This window comes from Vidua macroura, chromosome 5, assembly GCF_024509145.1.
Source record: "Vidua macroura isolate BioBank_ID:100142 chromosome 5, ASM2450914v1, whole genome shotgun sequence".
In the NCBI taxonomy this organism is placed as follows: domain Eukaryota; kingdom Metazoa; phylum Chordata; class Aves; order Passeriformes; family Viduidae; genus Vidua; species Vidua macroura.
In genome coordinates, this window is record NC_071575.1 from 5,446,950 (window position 1) to 5,468,584 (window position 21,635).

The 21,635-nt window shown below is 45.7% G+C and overlaps 1 protein-coding gene and 2 long non-coding RNA genes across 4 annotated transcripts; 2 read left to right on the forward strand and 1 right to left on the reverse strand.

Annotated features, from left to right (window-relative positions):
• Window positions 1-759: 759 nt before the first annotated feature.
• On the reverse strand, window positions 760-1,823 carry LOC128807004 (uncharacterized). Of its 2 annotated transcripts, none has more exons than XR_008437015.1 (3): window positions 1,618-1,823; window positions 1,015-1,120; window positions 760-907 (listed from the first exon to the last, which is right to left on the reverse strand). It is a non-coding gene; the product is annotated as an uncharacterized LOC128807004 (long non-coding RNA). The 2 variants fall into 2 exon arrangements; XR_008437016.1 differs by having other exon boundaries at window positions 1,228-1,823.
• A 34-nt stretch (window positions 1,824-1,857) lies between these two features.
• LOC128807003 (acrosin-binding protein-like) lies at window positions 1,858-4,632 on the forward strand. The gene is made up of 4 exons (XM_053976954.1): window positions 1,858-1,966; window positions 2,799-3,014; window positions 3,400-3,494; window positions 4,051-4,632. The coding sequence occupies exons 1-4, from the start codon at window positions 1,933-1,935 to the stop codon at window positions 4,468-4,470; spliced, it is 765 nt and encodes a 254-aa protein (XP_053832929.1). The 5' UTR covers window positions 1,858-1,932; the 3' UTR covers window positions 4,471-4,632.
• Window positions 4,633-7,073: 2,441 nt separating this feature from the next.
• On the forward strand, window positions 7,074-8,884 carry LOC128808251 (uncharacterized). The gene is made up of 3 exons (XR_008437418.1): window positions 7,074-7,119; window positions 7,333-7,482; window positions 8,757-8,884. It is a non-coding gene; the product is annotated as an uncharacterized LOC128808251 (long non-coding RNA).
• Window positions 8,885-21,635: the final 12,751 nt, after the last annotated feature.

Here is a 21,635-nt window from a genome sequence, read left to right on the forward strand (position 1 = left end):
CTCAAGGATGGGAGGCCACTGTGGCACAGACTGCAAGGGGATCCTCTGTCAAAGTTACAGCCCTAAAGGGCAAGACCCATCGCTTGCTTGCCTTCAAAGTTCCCATGTCTAGCAAGGTTAGAAGAACATCATGACTGCTTTCCTTAATAATTCCCACTGTAGCTACTTCTCCTCCTGCTGCCTGTGCATCACTGCTCTTCAGCCAATATTCCCATGCTTGATCATGGAAGAAATCAGCCTACAGCACCAAAACATCCACCCCTACCCAGCAGACTGTTTGTTTCCTTTCTTCCTTCCTTCCAGTCATAGTCCTTTTCTTTAAAAAGAAAGCTCTGCAGCAAATTGTATCTACATTTCATCTACAGAACAGATAGACAACTGAGTGGAATGATAAACTAGTTTATTAACCTTTAGACTGAAACATTTGGAGGTTCCTGGTTTTTCATAGGTTATACTCATTTGGATACACATTGGAAATTCATGCTATAGTGTGAGGTATGATGGGCTGGACAGCACTGCTTACAGACTGAACATCATCCTGTTCAGTCATGGAACAGGACGTGATGCAGCAGATTAAACCCCTCAGTTTTGTTTCAGCTGATCTGTAGATTTTGGAAGACACCACTACACTGGTTATACCAATCCCCAGAGTTTTGTTTACAACACTCAGGGCTGAAAAACATTTGCAGTACAAACAAATGTACTCAAAAGCACCTCAGAGCAGCAAACTGACCCAAATATTGTCAGCACAAAAAGAAGAAAAAGCCATACTTTGGTTTATGTCTTTTAACATTATAAGCATATTCTTTGCTGAAAAATACACAAGATTGATTTCATTTTGGACAGGGTCTTTTTGAAAGGATATTAGATACCACAGGACTTTGCCATACTCTGCCTACAGATCTTCCTGGAAGCAGAAGGGGCATGGTGAGTGTGGAGTGTGCAGCATGGTACATCCCAAATTTTCAGCATTCAGCTCTTTCCTTCCCAGACATGTTCCATGCAATTTCTCACCTTGTGAGCAGTCTCTCTACTGGTTCAATGTTGGGCTGCTCTCAGTCAAAAACCTGCTTCTCTTCATTTATCCAAAAGGTTAAAGCCAAGCTAGGGACTGCAGGTCCTGATCAGAGGAAGGAAAACAGACATAATAAATACCTATAATCGTAGCAGTGCTGTAGGGTGGGATTACAGGAGGATAAGTATTTAGGAGCTGAAAGTAACTTAGACCATAGGAAAATGATGCCCAGAAACATGACTCAGGGTCGCTGTCTGTCCTGCCATGCACACTGTGACACCACTGTTCAGGTCCAATAACCAGGGCCAGCTCAGGTTGCACACACAGGTCAACCAGATGTCCAGAGAGCTGCCTGACAGCTCGCTGCCTTCTCACAGGTGTCTGAATGTTCTTCCTGCTGCACTTCCAGACCAAAAATGCCTCCTGATGAGTTTTGTGTAAGAAAACTATCAATTCCTCAAACCATTTTCTCTCCATCACCTTTCTTCCTAGTGTTTTCTGCCATGGTCTGGAGCCCTGTTTAGTGCTGTGTGGATTCTGTCTTAATGGATCAGCCAAGCACGCACAGATCTGGGCAAGAGACAAGATTTTGATCTGCTCACACATTATCAACAGCAGCAGCCCAAAGGCAGAATTTCCTGTCCTGTGCTCCAGAAAAATGGCCTTTTGACTGCCTCTTTCCAGATGGATTTTATAGGGCTGGCAGTGAGCAGAAAGAAAGAGTCACACACGCCTGTTCATGCACAAACACTGGGGGAGGGAGCAGCAGGATGGGGGGCAGCAAGGAGGAAGCAGGAGCAGTGGAGGATAGAGTGTTTGGAATGCAGGTGTCTGTGACATCAGTGGCAGAGCAGCAGAGCTGACAGCTCCAGCAGTGCAAGTGGGCCCCAACTGTCATAGGCACTGCTCCCAGTGTCATGACGGCCTTGTGGGCTTATCTGGCTTTGTCTGGTGAGTAAGAAACGTCCCTCTTCCAAACCCAGTTGTGAGGAAGGGCAGCCAACCCAGCTGCTCTGCAATCTCTCTCCATCGCTCCTCAGCTTGGGCAGTTTGGAGGCAAAAGGAAGGGATGAAACACCCTCCAATGCCTCAGGTGCAAAGATCCCAGTGCTTATAATTTTGGCAATTTTCACCACTGGAGTTGGTATTTTATTCATCAAGGAGGGCCACAGAGTGACCTAAGAGCCAGACAGGAGTCAGATCTGGATGCAGTGGGCACAGGCAGGAGCAGAGGTGGAGACTGGAGATACCGTGACAGGGACAGCTGGGTGCATTGAACCAGACACGAGTGCTAAGGCACAGGTGTGGAGTTAACCCACAAAGCTAAGAGGGAAGAGTTGGCCCAGTAAAGCAACAGGGGAAGCAGGAGAAAGAGGTCTGAGAGAGGACCTTGGTTAAAGACCTATTTAGCCAGAGGAAGAGAGTTTGCAGAGACTAAAAATCTTGGAAGGAAACAGTCTACTTGCTGCAGCCCCAGCAACAGAGCAATATTCTCAGTTTCAGCCATGACTTCCAAGACATTTCTCCCAGTTCAAGATTTGAATCTCCAGAGCTTTGGTGAAGGTCCCTCAGCCACATACTGTCACTCCTTTCAACATGGGCGAAGCAAGTTTTCCACAGGTCTGGGCCTTCCATCTCTGGCTTGTAAATGCATTTTCCATGTGCTGGATCCTGCACCCAGAAAAGGCAACAGAGATCTGGATTTAGTCCTCCAGTTCTTCCAAACATGTCGTGGTTAGTATTTCCTTCTCCCTCTGACTTCCTGCACTCTATTTTCCACCAGTGCTCTTGGGCTGGGGCTGCATAGCTGGCCCTCGGGGCACAGAGGGACAGCAGCCAGGAACACCACTCTCTGACCACGAATATCACCAGTTCTTCAAGTTCCTGCGGATCACCATCCAAGCCAGCACTGCCTGCCACCTTCGTGAGCTGTACGGCTGCAAGAACTCACTCATCCAGAGACTGGATGAGTATGAAAACCACGGAGTCATCCCTGCAGGTAAAGCCAACCATGATTCCCAAGGGTAGGCAGTTGGACAGGAGTCCTGCGTGGCCCTGATCACTGGGAGAGGAAATACTCAGAATCTGGGGAGGAGAAGGGGTGGGGGAGAGAGGTGGGTAGCAATACTGGAGTGAGGAGAAGGCATGTGCTCATGGGCATCCTCTCTCACATTTCATTGGATCCACATGTGGTCCTAGGACCAGCCTCCTCTCACTCCTTGGGTCATGGAGATGACCAAGAAGCAGTGGAGTTTCTCAAAAGGTCCCCATATGAAACAGGGGTTTTCATGGAGGGATGTCACTCCACAGGGAGGTTATTGCTAAGGGGGATGCCAGCACTGGAGTCTGTCACTGGGTCTGTGTCTTTATTTGCCTCTTTCTAGGGCCCATATGCTCTGAACTGCCAGGAAATCCTTTCTTCCACAACTTCTGCACCTTTTCTCTTTATCGCTGTATTATGAAAAAGTATTTCCTTAAGGTGAGTTATTTAGCTGTTTCCTGAAGACTATGGTGTGCTCTGGGCAATTAATAAGCAAAAGAGAGAGCCCTGAATATGAGTAAGTGGGAAGACAGAAAGCTAAAAGACAGGGAAGGTAGAAGAGAACCATGGGCAGCCCATCATCCAGGGGCACTCACACCAAGCTGATTAACTAACACAGATGGCACCTGCAGCTTCTTGCCAAAAAGGAGACTTTGCAGAAGGCATTCTTCAAGGAAATGAACCTTTGAGAACCACCTCAGCCCTCTTCCCCAGCTCTCATTCCCAACCAAGTTACACAGTCTAGGTTTCTCCAGAAGAAAGGGGGATTCATGTAGGCCAGAAGAAGAGAGCAAAGAGAGCTGCGAATCCCAAGAGAGATTTATGGGAAGACTTGACAAGGAAAGGATATGAAGGTTTATTTTGCTTTCCTGGGCTCATCTTAGTAGGAAATGGGAAAGGTGAGATTGTGCAGTGAGAGCTAAACCCACAGAACAGGGCTGTGCATAGGTGCCTCCTCCTAAGGCTCTCCAGAGGAATGTTTTCTCCTCCACAGAGGACCATGTGCCCAGGACACAGCAGAATGAAGCAACGCATCATGAGCAGTGATGCCACGTCATCCAGCAGCTTTGGTCCCCTGCCAGTTCCCCTCATGTCTCCCACGTCTCACTCCAGACCTGACACAGAGGCAGCTGTGATCCCCACCTCCTTACCTGTGAGCACACAACCAAATCCTTCCGGCCCACAAGCCACAGAGGTGACAGCCAGTGGCCAGCAGCAAGGACATCTGCCCAACAGTGACATCGAGGATCTCCTCCTGAGGATACTGGACAGCCAGGTGCAGACTTCGCTGCAGACAATGAAGTTGTTGATATCTGTTGGGAATGCAGTGAAGGAGGAGGAGTTGCAGAAGGCTGCCACGAACCTGCTGGTGGCCCTGAACAACGCAAATGTGTCTTGGTCACCAACCAACTGATACAGCTCAACAGTGTGGTAAACACAGGGGAAAAGCCATCTCTTCCAAATGCGTGGGGAAACAGAGCCATGGGAAATGCTATTGCTCAGGATTCAGAGAAAAAGATTGTATCCTCTTGGAAGTAAATGTATTAAAAACATACCATTCTCTCCTGTAAAAACTGTTTGCTCAGCATTAATGGTGTTTGTTGTGTCATTCAAGGAATGCCATGGGAGGATGATGGCTTTTCTTCATTAAATGTAGGTGTTCCTGCTCAAAAGCATTAAGAGAAGAACCTTCTTTGAAAATATGTGTGTGAATATACATACACAGATATACACGGGGTGCTCTACAAGTGCAGGAAGGCTTTATCCTGCAAGGGAACTGCTGGTCCCGCGCTCTCATTGTACTGGGGTTTGCACATGGTTGACATCTACTTCTGAAATGTCGTTATGAAACACACAGGATAAATATTCATATTAAGAGCCTCCTCTTGTCTCTCACAAAAAATCAGAGAATCTGATTCTTGGAACTTTGGCTGAAGTGCTGTTTCTTTTCTAAACACCGAACATGCCTGTAAGTAAAACTGTGTGAAGGCATCTGGAGTCTGCACTTGCTGCTAAAAGCAGAGTGGGAACTCTCCAAGAACCAGCTGTGGTTCTCTGAATCTCCACTCAAAATGACAGTTTCCAGAGTGGGGTTTCTGGTTCCATCTTCCCTAGAGGAGGTGTGTCCTATGATGGAGCGGTCACAACCTCCAGAGGTGGAGTATTTGGGGGAGGAGGTGGAGCCAGAGGCAGGATAGGTGGAAGGCAGAGAAGGTGAAGAGAAGGAAAAGAGGTTCCAAGTGGCATGGCTGTCGCCATCTTGGCAAGGAGGGTCCAGGGTGACGCAGTCAATACCACTCCAAGTTGGGGACTGGGGAGGGTGTGGAAAAATCAGAGGGGAAGAGAATAAGGGGTGCTTCACAGAAGCTAGAAGGGGGTTTATGGGAGGGGTGACCAATGGCAGGAGGCCTCAACGCGCTGCATGATGGTACAGGGTCTCCCAAATGGCAGAGGAAATGGGCAGCAATTGAGGTGCCATAGTGTTCACACAAACTAGGTCCCAAAAGTCGATGTTAAATATGGAGTCTGCAGATGCGCTGGGAAAGGTGGTGTAAAGCTACTGAATGATCCTTTTCAGATCCCTTTTAGAAACCTCTCTCCCATAAGAAACTAAAAGTAACTTAAAATGTTTATAAATGTCTTGTTGTTCCTTTGTAATTATTGTTCCCATCTGTATCCTTGTCCCTGTAAGCTTCCCCCACTCAGCAGTAGGACTGGAGTTTCCTGCGAGCTCAGCCTGAAAGCTTTTGGGGGTGAGACCCAGGACTTCTTTATAAAATTGTCCTAGCTTGACGGCACTTTTCAAAAAGTGATTTACAGGGCTGTTGGTCTTGAGCTGCTCTCCACCTCCTCTGAAGCTCAGCTCTTCTCCTTTCCTACAGAGTGGTGCCTGTCTGGTACCCTGGCGACTGGCAAGCATCAGGGCCTCAGGCCCTTAGCGTTGCTGCCCAATGTTGGGCGCCACTTGTTGCGTTCCACTGCAGTGAGGGGCACAACGACTCCCCCAGGCCCCGGAGTCTCAGACCTCAGGCAGCCACCAATGACCAACAGGGAAAAGAAGGCAACAGGATGAGTCTTGGTTTAGCAAAAGCCAGGATCCTTTATTGTGCCAGGGACCAAGACAAGAAACGACGGGGTAGGGTCATGGGTTTTATATGACAGGGTAGGGGTGGAGTTTAGGGTCGGCGTCCAATAGTAAGAGGAGCAGGGGACTGCAAAGGGGTGGATTGAGGAGGACAACCAATGGAAAAAACTAAGGCAGGGACATTGCAGTAGAATTTAAACCAGTGAGGGTACAGAAAAGGAAGAACATTCTGGGGCCATTCCTTATTTGACCAGATGGGGCAGAGTGTCTTTTCCCAGGCTTGCAGGGGCATGCCCCACAGGGTGGAGGGGTGGAATCTTCTTTAAATCACGCCCCTCGCCCAGTGCTGTTTGTCTGGGTAGAATCCGTGCGTCCTGGGGTGGGGGCACTCCACAGAGAATAGGAATAATTGAACCTTATTACTCTTCATGTCCTCATTCTTTTCGTGTGTTTGGAGGTGCAGGAAATGCCAAATACCAAAGGAATTCTGTGTCTCTAACATCAAGTACAACCTCTTTAAAGCCATGTCCTCGGATGGGGTTTTCCCAAGGGTAAATCCAGTTGTGCCATGGAAAAGCCTCAGTGAAGATTTCCAGCCTTGACTGCTCAGCTTTTGGAAAAGCTTAGTAGCCAAACAATATCAAATTTCTATCAGATTTGTATCAAATGTGGTATTTAAATCTGGGACCAGCGAGTTCCCTGGGTGTGGAAGTCCTTCAAGTAGCCAAGCCGAGCCATTCTTGAGAATTCCAAGCATTGTGTCCATAAGAATCTTAATACAATATTTAAATAATTAATATTGAATTGAGACAATATCAAGTGGATTTGTTAGAGTGGCAGAAGTGGGTTTTTCGCCTGGAAGTGTGTTGGAATAATCAACATTCCTTATGTCAGGATTAATAGGTCTTCCTTCTTTTCCCTTTTTTCTTTCTAGATTGGAGATCGTAGGGGAGACTGCTTGGGATAAAGAAATGAAAGGTGAGGGGAGCTCCATATTCCCAAGGGAATGCTTTAGGCATGTGCAGCTTTTGAACCACACCAGTAATCCTGGCTACCATGGAAACCTTCTGAAACTGGAAGGGATAGGCAAGACAATTCCAAGAGTGGTGTGGGAAGCACTTTCTCCTGGGTCTGGATAGCGTTGAGGTTGGAATGAGTTCCAAATATTCCTTGTGCCTCTCCTGTTGCCAGCCCAGGACTAAGTTGGTGTTCCCTGAGTGGCTGCAGTTCCCTGCATGTGCAGGGAGGAGGTCAATGCTGGAGAATGGGAGAAAGGTCTCTGCTGGTTGCTGTGTCCCAGCCTTGGTGGGCAGAGAACTCTGACCTTGGCCAGATGGGTTGGTAAGTATTGAATCAATCCTGCCTCCTTTGGAAGGAGTTGTTTGAATGAGTCATCAGCAGGGACTGCTTTTAGCTGGCTTTAGTTCAGTTTCTTTTTCACAGGTTTCTTCTTGTTTTGATCCTGACATGGCCAAACCCTTAAGTTTGCTAAATTAACTCTGAAAAGGTTCAACAAACGAATCCTGAGGGAACTGGCCAACTTGCAAGCTGGGAATCTTATGGCCCTTCGAGGCCATGTTGGGTTTCCCCCCTGATTTTGGTGCCAAGGGAAACTCCAAGTTAAGACTAATCAAAACAGGAAGCAGTTCTCATGAAACTCAGCTTTCCAAACGTTTGTTCAGGATCCAAAAAAGATGGGAATGCCCTTGGCAGAAAGGTGCATGTGAGGCAAAGCAGTCTTAAAATGCCTGTGAGCAGGAAATTCAGAAGTGGCTGCTGGCTCCTGGCATCCTCTGCTCGCCAGGCAGGTTTTGTACTGGATGGCAAGGCTGTTTTCCTGCCTCTGTGGGGGGGTGGTACCTGTATCCCACTGGAAAGGGGAAAGGAAAAAATTACCCTCCTTCCCCAGCACAGCCCTGGAGTGGGAGCAGCTTGCCCTTATCTCAGAGTTATCCTGCTCCTGCCTAACTACCCTGTATTTTCTAAGCTCCCAGCCCTGATGGATCTAAACAAGGAGAACAATCCCTGTTCCTTCTCTTCCCCATCCTCAGTGTTCCCAGGCCCTGCATCTCCTTAGCTATTCCCTGTCTGACTCTTCATCTCCATCCCACCTTCTCCTGGTCACATCTGGGTCTGAGATGTGTTTAGCAGCAAATCCATTCATTTTAAGGAAGCCAAGTGTAAAGAGCATCCAGCTGTAGAGAAGTCTTTAGAAAAGGAATGCAGGCATGCAAAGAAAGGCTCTGTCTTCCTGCATTTCCTGTCGGTTTTTTCTGTCTGGTTTCGGGAGGGCTTTCTCTCTGTGCTTTCCTGTGATCTGGGCGTGTCCCTTCCTTTGTCCAGATCCAGTGCCAAAGCATTGATCAACTGATGAGTGGGGTCTGGGATGAGAATGGTTCTGCTAAAATTAGGGAAACAATGCTAGAAGAAAAATGAGCTTCCTTTGAATGCCTAGAATAAAAACACTGGGAAAGGGCACTTTTCTACTTGATTTGGTGCCACCTCTCCTTTTTTTATGGCTAAAACTCTATGGTGAACAATTCAAGCCAAAAGATGAAATGCAGGAGTGTTTGATTCCACAGTGGGCTGAACTTCCCTTTTCTCCTCTCTTTCAGGACAGGAAGAACCACTGAACTTGTCTCATCCTTGCCAAGAGCTTTGTTGTTTGAGCAGCCAAACCCAGCCTGGTCCTGCCCATGGTGTGGGTCTGTCACAGGTTCCTCTTCTCCTCTCTGCTGTGATGAACCCTGCAAGGAATTCTGCAAGGAATACCATTTCTTGCAGATTGGTCTGCTGGAAAAGGGGAGAGGGGAAGAGGAAATGTGGTGCCAGAGCTGTGTCCCATCAGGTTGTGTTCCCTCTGAGGACAGAGAGGCACTGGTGAGATTCCTACGAGTGCTTAGTGAGTGATCCAGGGAGCAGGAAACTTGGAACTGCAGCTGCTGCTGGAACCAGTGCCTTAGGTCTGCTTAGGTTGCAAATATCGGGTCCTACAGTCCCAGACTGATGAGGGGGGAAAAAGGAATGTGTGCAATTCATGGCAAAGCTTCTCTTCTTCCTTGTGCAGTCTTTTAATTCTGCACTCTGAGTGACTGTCCAGTATCATTCTGATGAGGCTTGTCAGAGATTTAGATGGAGGAGCTGAATTTGGGTCCATTCACTACAAAATCTTGCCAAGCCTGAAGGCCTGGGGTGATGACTGCTCTCAGCAAAGGTTCTTTATTAAAACTCTGTCAGATTTTCCTCAGTGCTGGGTGGGAAAGGTGAGGGTTTGGATCAGGAATTCTGCAAGCAGGGCCTGTGTGACCCTTGGCTTCTGTGAGTGTGTCAGTGAGCCAAAATCGGAGCAAAGGTTGGTTTGGTTTTAAGAACTTCAAGTAACTTTATAACAAAATAAATCAACATTTTCTTCTTCTTTTTTTTTTTTTTTTTTTTTTTTTTTTTTTTTTTTTTTATTTTAGATGCTGGAACTGACTCTCTGGATGTGTGCTGAGCTCTTGCAGCTGTGGACTGTGTGGCCTTAATTGCTGCAGGGTTCTGCTCTTCTCACTGGGGAATTGGAAATAATTATTAATTAGAGTGCAGAGATGTTTTCTGAAACCTCTTCTTTTTTTCTGCCTTTTAATGGTAGATCTTCTCTTTCTGCCTCTGAATTTACAGTGATTCTCAGATGTCATTTCACCTGCCCAAATTCCTTGCAGCTCCTGGGGCAGAGAGAAGCTTCTCCTGTGGCCGAGGTTCAGTGGAAAAATGATACTGTGTGTCTCACCTCCTTCAGACACTGAATTGCTCTTTATATCTTAGAGCATTAACTTAGTTGATCCTTTTTCAACAGAATGTGGCAGGCTGAATTCACTGTATGTACTAAACCATGCTTTAGATAGTTGAGTTTTTTTAAAGGAAAAGACAAAAGCAAAAATCTGTGGGCTTTATTGGTACTGCTCCTTAATTGAGCCGCACCATTAAGGAATGACATGGGCACCTTCTAGAAACAGTGTTCAATACATTTTCCACTCTCTTGTGAGACTTTTGGACTCAGATTTCCTCAGTGCTGAGTTAATTGCAGGTCCAAGCTGTCAGTGTCCCATTCATCTGGTGTTCACTGATCTGCTTGTGGTGTTCATTTCCTCTGGGTGCAGAGTTGGGCTTTTTTGGGCAAACGGTGCCCCTCAGACCTCAGGGCTTGTTTAAACCTTGTACACGATTCTATGAAGACATGGGCTGGGGGAGGACTTTGTCTTGTTCCTGCACTAGGGACTGGAATGCAGGAGGTTTCTGCAATATCCCCACTAAAGTCGGAATGTCCGAGGATATCGGTGTGACGGTTCTCAGGAAGGAATCTCGCTCCCAGCCGTCTGTAGCATGGTAGTGTAGGACATGACAGAGCAGGGAGTGAGGGACAGGCGGATAGGAACAGCGAGGTGCTTCGTGCTGGCAGCTGAGTTTGGTGTCACTGATGTTTTCAGAGCCAGAGCAGATTGATTTGGTTCTGGTGCACTGGAACGGGATCCAAAGCTTAGGAAGTATTTCGGTTTGAGACAAACTGGGAGGAAACTTGGGAGTCACGCAGGGATGGGGTGCAGCATCCTCCACTGAGTAGCTGATATAAGGTACTCATAAGCTACTTCCCTGAGTAGCTGTCCTCCAGTTGAGTAGCTGATAAGAGAACGCTGAGCAGGTGCATTCATTGCACTTGTGAGTCACGCAGGGACGGGGCGCGGCTTCCTCTGTCCTTGAGTAGTGGGCTGATTAAGAGGCCTCTGGGGTGACCTGGAGCATGGCAAACAGGAGTGGACAAACAGGGGTGTGGCATGTCTCTGAGGGCGTGGCACAGTCTGTCCAGGAGTATGCTGTCTCCCACAGCACACTCCTGGAAAAGCTGTCAGCCCACGGCTTGGACAGGAACGCTCTTTGCTGGGTTAAGAAGTGGTTGGACGGCCGAGCCCAGAGAGTGGTGGTGAAGGGTGGTGCATCCAGCTGGCAGCCAGTCACCAGTCGTGTCCCTCAGGGCTCTGTGCTGAGGCCTGTTCTGTTCAATATCTTTATTGAAGACATGGATGAGGGGATTGAGTGTTTCATTGGTAAATTTGCAGATGACGCTAAGTTGGGAGCGTGTGTCGATCTACTGGAAGGGAGAAGGGCTCTGCAGAGAGACTTGGAATGGTTGGATGGCTGGGCAGAGTCCAGTAGGATGAAGTTTAACAAGTCCAAGTGCCCAGTCCTGCATTTTGGCCAGAATAACCCCCTGCAGCATTATAGGCTGGGGACGGTGTAGCTGGAGAGTGCCCAGGCAGAACAGGACCTGGGGGTACTGGCTGACAGCCGCCTGAACATGAGCCAGCAGTGTGCCATGGTGGCCAAGAAAGCCAATGGCTCCTGGCCTGGATCAGGAATGGTGTGGCCAGCAGGAGCAGGGAGGTCATTCTCCCCCTGTACTCAGCACTGGTGAGGCCACACCTGGAGTGCTGTGTCCAGTTCTGGCCCCTCGGTTTGGGAAGGACGTCGAGACACTTGAGCACATCCAGAGGAGGCAACGAGGCTGGTGAGGGGCTGGGAACACAAACCCTGTGAGGAATGGCTGAGGGAGCTGGGGGTGCTCAGCCTGGAGAAAAGGAGACTCAGGGGTGACCTTATCACTCTCCACAACTTCCTAAAGGGTGGTTGTAGTCACGTGGGGTTGGTCTCTTTCTCCAGGCAGCACTGACAGAATGAGAGGACACAGTCTCAAGCTGCACCAAGGGAAATATAGGCTGGATATTAGGAAAAAGTTTTTCAGGGAAGGAGTGATAAAGTACTGGAATGGTCTGCCCAGGGAGGTGGTGGAGTCACCATCCCTGGATGTGTTTAAAAAAGGACTGGATGTGGCCCTCGGTGCCATGGTTTAGTTGAGGTGTTGGGGCATGGGTTGGACTCGATGATCTTGAAGGTCTCTTCCAACCTGGTCATTCTGTGAATTCTGTGAAATGTTTTGAAATTAATGTGTTTCTTAATAGAAGGCAGATTTCAGTCACTTTTTAAATATGCTTTAAAGGAAAATTTTTCGAGAAAAAGTGAAAAGAATTGTTTATTTAATAAGTAGGGTGTATGTAGGCAAGAGAAAAAAAATTAATAATATTAGATAATAAATTCTTTTGTTGAGGTGAAAAAATCAGTCGATGCAGAGGTTTTTTTGCAGGTGTGGTTTGGATTTTTTTTAGAATTGGGTTGTGGCATAGGTTTTCTTGGGCTGCGGCATGGGGTGTTTTGGTTTTTTGGATTGGAGTAAAGTTGAATGGTTTTAGAAGAAGAAGTTACAATTTCGGGAAATTTTTTTTATTTTAGCTAATAAATGAAAAGTTAGTTTAAAAAAGTAAAACATGGGTTTTTTTTGTTGGTGTTAGACAATATAGCTGAGAGAGAATTTGTGGGAGGATGTGAGTATTGTATATAAATTGTGTTGAAATAATTTTATTTTTTTTTAATTTTAAAGTTATAGAATTTGTGTTTGGGCATAAAGTAGATGATAGGGGATATTGTATTATAATATAATTTTAGGACATTTTATTTTTTATTTATATCATTGTCTTAATACTCAAATTAATATATTTTAATTTTATATCTATGCATTTATATATACAGTTAAATTTACATAGTGGTAGTGATATTTAGTAAATAGTGCATTGATATAAGGTTTTAATTCAATATTAGATTTTTTTTGTGATATATAGTGTGTTGTTTTATTTTTTGGTAGTATTTACTATGTGTAATTTGATTTTTAAGTCAAGATAGTTTTATGGATGGCAGGTGAGGATTTGAGGTAGAATTAATTTCAACCATATTTTTAATAGACTTTTGGTAAGTATTATTGGGATTTTGTTTTTGTTTAGTGTGTGTAGAGGTTCAGATTGGGTAGGGTTTGGGATTGGGTGTTAATTAGGTGGCTTTTGTTAGTTAGATGCTGTTTTTAATTTTTGAAAGATTTTTTTTTATTTAGTGGTTTTAAGGTGGTTTTTAATAATTTATTGTATCATTTTATTTTGTTTGTAGTTGGTGTATGATAAGGAATATGGTATATTTATTTAATGTTATGGTTTTTGGTGTAGGTGTTGATAAGGTTGTTTTTAAAAGGAGTTTTGTTGTTGGATTTAATTTTTGGGGGATATTATGTTTTTTAAGGATTTGGTTTTTAAGATTTAGGATGTTATTGGCAAAAGTGTGAGGTATAGGATAGGTTTTTAATTATTTAGTGGTGGCTTTTATTATTGTATGTAGTGTTTGTTTTACTGGGTTTGAGTTAGTGTGATGTAGTTAATTTGTTCAGTTTTTATATTTATATTTGGATTATTGTTTATTATATTATATTATATTATATTATATTATATTATATTATATTATATTATAGGGGGTTTATTTATTTCATTTGTTTGTTTGTATTATATGTTTTATAGTTCTGGATAATTTGGGATATATTGTTTATGGTTAAAATTATTTTTTGGTTTTGTATTTATATAGAGGTGGTATTTTTGTTTAGATGGTTTGAAGCATTATGAGTTTATTGAGTTAGGAATAATATTTTTGGTGTTGTTAATTTATTTGTGATATTTTTATTTTTGCAGTTTGATTTATTTGTTTGTTTTGGTGTTTTTAATAGTTTTATTTTTGGGAAAACATGAATATAAATGGTTTTCTAAAGATAGTTTTTATTTGGGTAGTGATGTTTTTTATTCTTTAATTTAGATTGGGGTTTTTTATGTTGTTAATTACTTTGGGTATTTTTTAGTTAATTTTAGAGAGTATTGGTTATTATTTATGAATTAGTGTATAGGTACAGTTTTGGTTATTTTTTGTTTAGCAATGTTTAGGGTTACTTGAATGATTTTGAGTTTTGTAAGTTGGGTTGATTTTATTTTAGTAGTTCTTGTGATTTGTTGTGTGGGGTTCTATATGATTGTTTTTTATTTTTGTTTCATTTTTATGATATGACAAGAACTGTTAGTGAAAAGAGTGTAGTGTGGTATTTTTTGCTGGTAGTTGGTTGTATGGTGGAGGTTTTTTTAGTTTGTGTTAATTGGTTTTGGCTTTTTTTGTTAGTGAGATTAAGGTTTTTAATTTTAGGTTAATTTGTAATTATTTTTAAGATTTTAGGGTGAATTAGATTTTTGATATGGGTCTGTTGTGTGATGAGAGTAACTCATTTGTTTTGTGTGATGATGGCGATTGATGATGTTGGTAGGAATTTGATGCTGTTTTGTTATTATTAGGAATTGGAAACCATGAAAACCATGCTCGAAAAACAAAAAAGGGGGAGTTGGGGTGCCTACATGACAGATTAGCAAAAGCCTTGTATGTTTTCAGTTTTTAAACTGAGATGAGGTTGGCCAAACAGCAAGTGAAAGACTATAGTCTTTTGATATGAACGCTCGTCCCAGACCTCCGGTACTGGTAAAGGATCTGTTAAAAGGGCTATGTGTTATAAATGAAAAATGATCCAGCCAAATTAAAAAAAAAAAATAAAAAGAATTTATTTTAGCAATAGAGATCTAACTTAGCCAGCCACAAGGAAAAGGACAGTGCCGAGCCCGGGATCGGCGCTGAGTGCGAGACACAGAGATCAGCCTCAGCAGAGGTTTCCCCCTATGCTCCCACACCACCATCCTGGTACAAGCGATTTTTATAGGGAAAATTTTGCCTGAAGCCAGGATTTCGGCATTCAGTCCTTTGTTTCATTCAAAGTCCCATAAGTTGATGAGATTTCCTTCTCGGCGACAAGGCAGAGCAATTCGAAGTCCGGTGTCGTTGGAACTCTTGATGAAATTTACGGGAACACGGTATTCACATGTATCGGCCCGGGGGATGTTCCTGATGTCCATCTCGGGTCGTTCACGCCATGATCAGCGCCTGGGTGTCTCCATATCGCCTCAGATAAGGCCCATCTCCTGGCGAGCCACATCCCTTTGCTTGTAAATCCGGTTTTAACACACACCTGGTTTTGCCTGAGAAGGGGGGGCTTCTAATGCCAAAGGGTACATTCTAACAACTATTTAATATTATATATATCATGCAAAAAAAATGGCGCGAATTATACCCGTTACATATAACACTATGGAAATGTCCAGTGTCACGGCAACTCCTCCAGCATTTTGCCTTCCCCCCGCCCCACCCGGGCGTGGCTGAAGCCACAGCCTCTCGGGCCGCCGCCGCTCCTGCCCCTGAATGGGAGCGGGACGCGCAGGGCACGGCAGGGAAGGTGTTATCCCCAGAGGAATCTTCCGATTCTACAGCATGATCGGCGTTCAGCCAGGGGTGCACAGCCCTGCCCGGAGCCAGGCTGTTGGTTCTCGCTGTTTGCAGGGCCTGGCGACCCGACACAATCAGCTTGGGGCAGCGGAGCCGGCGAGGGGAGGTCCTCGGGCATTGCCGCCGGCGGATCGATTGCCGGCTGCGGCGCAGGGGGAATGGCTTCTGAAGGTGGTGGGGGGCAGAACGAAGCCGCTGCAGAGGCCGGTCGCGGAGCGGAGGTTGCAGCCGCCGCAGATCACAGGCACTCGCCCTCCGTGGCGTGGCGTGCGAGGAGAGCAGTCGCTTGCGGCGCGGTGGGATCGGCAGCCGGCGCCGGCACAAGGGGCACGGCTGCTGCCGGAGCGGCGAGCCTTTCTCTTGGCTCCGGTGGGGGCGCAGGAGGAGGCGGTGTCTGTGCCGCTGCCGGAGCAGTGACGGGCGGGACCGGCAGGCGGACTGGCAGGGGGAGCCGAAGGCGGAATGTTGGGACTGCCGCCGGGAGCGGCAGGGGCAGCCGCGGGGAGAGCCGGAGGCAGCGCGGCACGGGAGGTGGGGCTGCCACCCTTGCCGGGGGCAGGAGCTGCCCCGCGCCCTCTCGGAGTGGAGGGAAGGGTGAATCCAGGGGCGGGGTGGACCTACACGCTGCACAGGGGGAAAGAGGAGGAGAGGATGGAGATGGCCCCTCCTGCACATGCCCCAGGGAGTCTCTCCTCCGGGAAAACTGCTCTGGTCGGGGCGTGGGCAAAGCGGTCCCATCCTACGGGGCGGGGGATGGGAGCCAGCAGTTTCTGTCCTTGGACGATTTAATTCCTGTCCGGTCGCGGCAGGGGAGCTGATGGCCCCCCGCCCAGCGCAAGGCAGCTCCCCACGTCCGAGGCGAACGTGCCGACCAAATCGGACACGCTTTCTCGTGGGGTCTTCCCCCGGGCAATTTGGAAAAGCATCGCAAAAACCAGCAGGTGTAGAGACACTCTCACATTTCACCTGATGCACTTCACGAGGGCGAGACCCAGGTAATCCCAGGTCTCCGGATCCAGGGTGGAAGCCAAGCCCATGGCATGAGCCTTTGCCCATTCGAAAAAGTCATATAAATCATTGTCAGAGATAAAAATTCCATGTGCTTGAGCCAGAGCTCTCCACAAGTCCAAAATGAAGAGGTCTCCCGAAGAAAATCGAGTGCTCAAATCTGCAGACATCTCTTCCCAAACCTAAGTCCACCCCAGGTCAGGGGCAGTGCTATTGTCAGGAGAGCTTTCCCCATCCCAAAACACGGTCAGAAGAGACCAGGTCTTCTCTCTAGGGAGACGGTGGAAAGGTATCAGTACCTTTCCAGGGAAAGCAGCGGTGTCCGGTTGCAAGCAAGTTGCTTGGGGCTCTGTGGGGTCCTAGGGAGGGTCCCTGCAGTGTCTGTCATCCCAGTCCCTCGCAGGGTCTCCGAACACGCCTTCTGAGAGGGTTCAGCAGATCCTCTCATGTTCATTCTTGGCTGTGGACCTGATCAGATCCATCCAGGTCCTGGTTCTTCAGCCGATGTCAGGGTTCAGCACTTATAGTAAAAAAATGCAGCCCCCGATGGGAAGAAATGATGATGTCTGGCTCCAGATCAGAAGGCTGAAGGATAGCTTTATTAATACTATACTATATTACATTAGTATACTATTTAAAGAGCTACTATCCAATTCTACCTACATACTTCTTACATACCTATCTAACAAACTCGTGACTCTCTGCTGAGAGTCCGAGACACAGCTGCATCCGACTGGTCATTGAACCCAAACAACCTTCACCAGAATCCAATCCAGCACTCACTTCAGGTAAACAATCTCCATACCAAATTCCACATGGGGAAAACAAAGGAGCAGAGATAAAGATTGTTTTCTCTTCTTCTCTCTGTGCTTCTCCTGAGAGACACAATTACATCTCTCTGTCCAGAGAATGTGAATATCACAGAGAGAGATGTGTGAAACAAGAAAAGCCTTACAGACTAAGGACCTTTTCCACCTTTGTTAAATCCTCCTCACTTATGTTGCGTTTTGTTCACTAAAAAGCACTCTGGGAAGGGTTCAGCTGCGGGTCAGATGGCCGGAGAGTGGGTTGATAGTTGCCTCATTCTGTGGCAAGCACATTTCTCTCTCTGTCAGGATTTTTTATAAAGGTGCACAGAGAGAAATGAAAGAGAAAACAATTTCTATTTCTTCTCCTTGTTTTTCTCTTGTGGAATGTGTTTGGAGAATTGTTTACCTGGAGTGAATGCATAGTTGGATCATGGTGGAATGTTTGGGCCTGATGGGCAATCAGATCCACCTGTGTCTGGACTCTCGAGAGAGGGTCATGAGTTGTTAGTAGTTAGAGATGATAGTTAGAGAAAGTAGCATGTAGTTTTTAGTATCCTCTTTTATATAGTATATTAATGTATTATAGCATAATTATAATAAAGAAATCATTCAGCCTTCTGAACTAAGTCAGACATCATCATTCTTCCCATTGGGTTCGCCGACATCTACATCATCCATGAGGCAGTGATTGGTCAGGGAGATGTGTGGACATCACATGAGGAGAGAGTTAATTGGGTAAAGGAATGCGTGAACAGTGGCACTGCACTGGCAGGCAGCCGGTGCGTGCTTGCTTCAGGTAAGTTTTTGGTTAAGTTTAGAGTATAAAAAGGCTTGGTTCAGTACAGTAAATGATCCACTACATAAGGGGTTCTAAAACTACCCCTAACTGCAGCAAGCAGATTTTCAAAATCCTTTCTCTTCTGTGCAAAGATGTTTATCACACGTACTATTCAACTACTTTGTAGTATACTAACTGCAAGCTGTCACTGGCAATAGTGATAGCTATCTGCTATCACTGGCAATTCCAGCTATCTTTATTGGAAACTCCAGGTATCTTTATTGCAGGAATCAACCTTAGAAAAAAAAAATCGCTATCATACAGAAACATGCAGGCATACATACAGGATAAGGGGTATTAATGACACACAGATGAGCCTTCCTTTAAGCCAAAAAGCTTTTTATAAGTTACTTGATCATAACTGTATTGAATTGGAGATTTTTGGCAGGATAAGCTAGAAAATAGTACTTGACCTGTGCTCTCTTGGAAGACCTTCTAGTAAGAGAACCTAACTCATTGCTGCCCCTGCCATGCTGATTTATTTCTGCATGTTTCCTGGATTGTGCTTTCTTGGGGTCCTTGTTTCCTTCTCTTCTACATTTGTGAAGATCCCAGCAGAGAAAAGGTGAAGGCTTGAGTTCCTCCAATTCATATAAAGAAATAAAAGGCTATAGCCCAGAGATTGAGTAATACCATCTACAGAATATGTAGAATTTCCCTTGTAGTTTTGCGACTTTCTGAAGAAACTTTCTGCATAAGTACAGAGATTTTCAAAGAATTTCTAAGCACTGTGCACCTTTCTTTTAATTCTTCCAGCTTTATTTCCAATGGCTTTTGGCTTTTTCATGTGCGGTGATTGCTTATAGTAATAACTCCTAAAAGAAAAGCCAGCATAAAGCTTCTGAAAGCGTAACAGATGCTTGTAATATCATTGCCCTCTCTACAATGACTTCTGTAAACCAATTCCTTGCTACATTCAGCATGTTAACATCCAAGAGCAGAATTGTCATAGGTTGACAAGGAAGTGAGTTTTCTGGGGAAGTTACAGTCAAGCCAATCAGTGGTCACATTTGAACATTGACACCTGGTGTAGACACTGAAGACATGGACACGCTTCTGAGAACACAGAGGGGTTAAAAACAGAGAACACCCAGGGGAACTCTCTTGTTCTGGTCAGTGAAGAGTGCAGACTCTCCCCTGCCCAGCCACAGGCTGGGTGCGGGAGGGGAAGCCGAGCGGCCTGTGGCTGAGGTAGGCCAGGAGCCCCGGACAGAGAAGGGGGCATGAAGGGAATGGAACCGGGTCAGCCCCCCCTACAGGACTGAAGGCTAGAGAAACACTGAGATGTCTTTTGTTGTCCCCCCGCAGAGGGGGAGAGAGAGAGAGAGAGCCTGTGCCACCTGGAAATTTGATATCATGCGCCGGCACTATGTCGGCAGAGGAGAAAGAGAAGGGGTGGAAGGTGCCCAGCTGTGGGAGTCCTGGGCAGCCTGCTGTGAGATTTCAGTCATCCTGAGGGCAGCAGAGGCTGAGACTTTAACCCCTTCTTGGACAAAGAAAGCTTTGCGAAACATGAATCCTCCTTGATCTGAAAGAGAAGAGAGACGGCCTGGGGCCTGAGATGTCAGAAGAAGATGGGAGAGAATCCTAGGTGGGAGGAGATGATGGAGTGGCTTTTGGCTGGACTTTTTCTTGTGTAGCCATAGACTGAACCAATTTTCCTGTAACACAGAGACTGCATGTAGGGGGACGCAATGGTTTGAGCCAAGAGAGTGACCTGCTGCAGTGATTGCCAGTGCAGGAGTGGGAGTGACCTGCTGCAGTGATTGTATGTGCAGGAGTGGAGTGAACAGAGAAAAATGAGGAGGGTGTGGTGGTGCCCTCTGTCTTCACGGAAGAAGATCTCTGTTCTTGAGACCCTCAGCCCCAGGGGAGGAGAAAATGGGGAGAGACTTTTGTCCCAGAATGAGAAATTGTTGTTTTTTGGTCTTTGGCAAAGCATCCTTAAAGGAACCCTATGAGCAGTTTCAGTCCATGCACGGTGGTGAGAGCACTGTACATGGAAGGGGGATGTCACAATGGCAGACTTTCTCTGGGCGGTGCCATGTGTGACATGGAAACATAAGAGGTTTCAACTATGTTTCCTGTGGAGGACTATGGTACAAGAGGGACTCCTCTCTCCCCTGATGGACTGAGAATTTATTATCTGAGAGGTGGTAACTTGATTGATCTCGGGGTCTGGGTGTTGAGGTGACCCCAAAATAGTTGTTTATTTTTCCTTATCTATAACATTCTTTCTCTGACCTGCTGACCTCCATCTAGCAAGTTGTCCATGGCATTCTGCCTGCTCTCTAGGGCGGTGTTTACATTTTATACCAAAACCTACGTGTGCCATGTTTACAATAATGTGCCAATACCTATTGTCTATGTCAGACAGTGTGTCTCTACCTTAAACCAATAGAAAAGTGTCACCATCACACCAAGACATGGAGCATAAGAAGAAGGAGAAGAAGGTCAGGACATGCCTAAATCCCTCCATCTTGTCCCCTTGAACCCCATTCTAAAAAGTCCCAAAATTCTACTTTTTCACCCTGTGTTAATTCAACTATCACACCACTCAAACCCTTGTGACTTGTAATTCCTCATACAAAGTTGGCAGTTTTTTCCATGGGCTAAAATCGAAGCCACAGGTGTTTTTGACTTCATGCCAAGGTCTCCGAGCCCCCTGCCAGGGTCTTGAGACAGCCAGGGCAGCCAGAGGGATGTCCTGGACTCTGACACCAAGACATTTGCTTGAAGCCATCTTTGATTTGCATATCCAAACACCAGTAATGAGTAATGAATGAGAACAGTGAGCTGAGACACCAGTGAATTTTATCTTCACCTTTGTTTAGCAGAGTCCTGCATTGTATCACTGTTGCTGCTTTAAATGCATGAGAAGGTTGTGGGAAAGGGAAGAAAAATCTGTCTGCAGAGAAATATAAAAGAATATCTGCCCAAGTAATTTTTATGTGTGGACCCTTCCTTAAAAAAACAAAACAGACAAAATGTCTGCTTAGTTATAAACAGGGAATGATAAAAAAGAAAAATAAATAGAGAATAAGTTGCTTTTTTCTTTTCATTCTCTTAGAATTCAATTTTATAAAAAAGATACAATTGTTAAAGAAATGCAAATAATAAACATAGAGCCCAGATATGGGTCTATGGTACTTAGTCACCTCATTATTTCAGTTTGAAGTCAATGTGGATTAACTGGCTATATTTGCTTTGGGGACTTGAACATCAGCTCTGATATTCTGGCCCACATTTCACTCTAGCAAACTCCTCAGCATCAGGGGAGCATTATCTGATGGGTAATCCTTTCAGTATCCAGTAGCTGCTGTTAAAGCTTTCTTGGTGTTGTCCCTGCCTCTGTCTGAATCTTTGTACCTTCCCCCCAGCTTGGGACCCCACCTGTGCCCCACAAGCTGCTCCTTAAAAAGAAAAAAAAAAAAAAAAAAAAAAAAATCACTGGAAGTGCAGGTCTTCCAACAGGAATTTTGGATGGACCACATTTTTAAGGCCTCCATAGGGAAAAATATATTTTTGGTCTGGAATTAGGCAAGTACCACTGGAGCAGCACA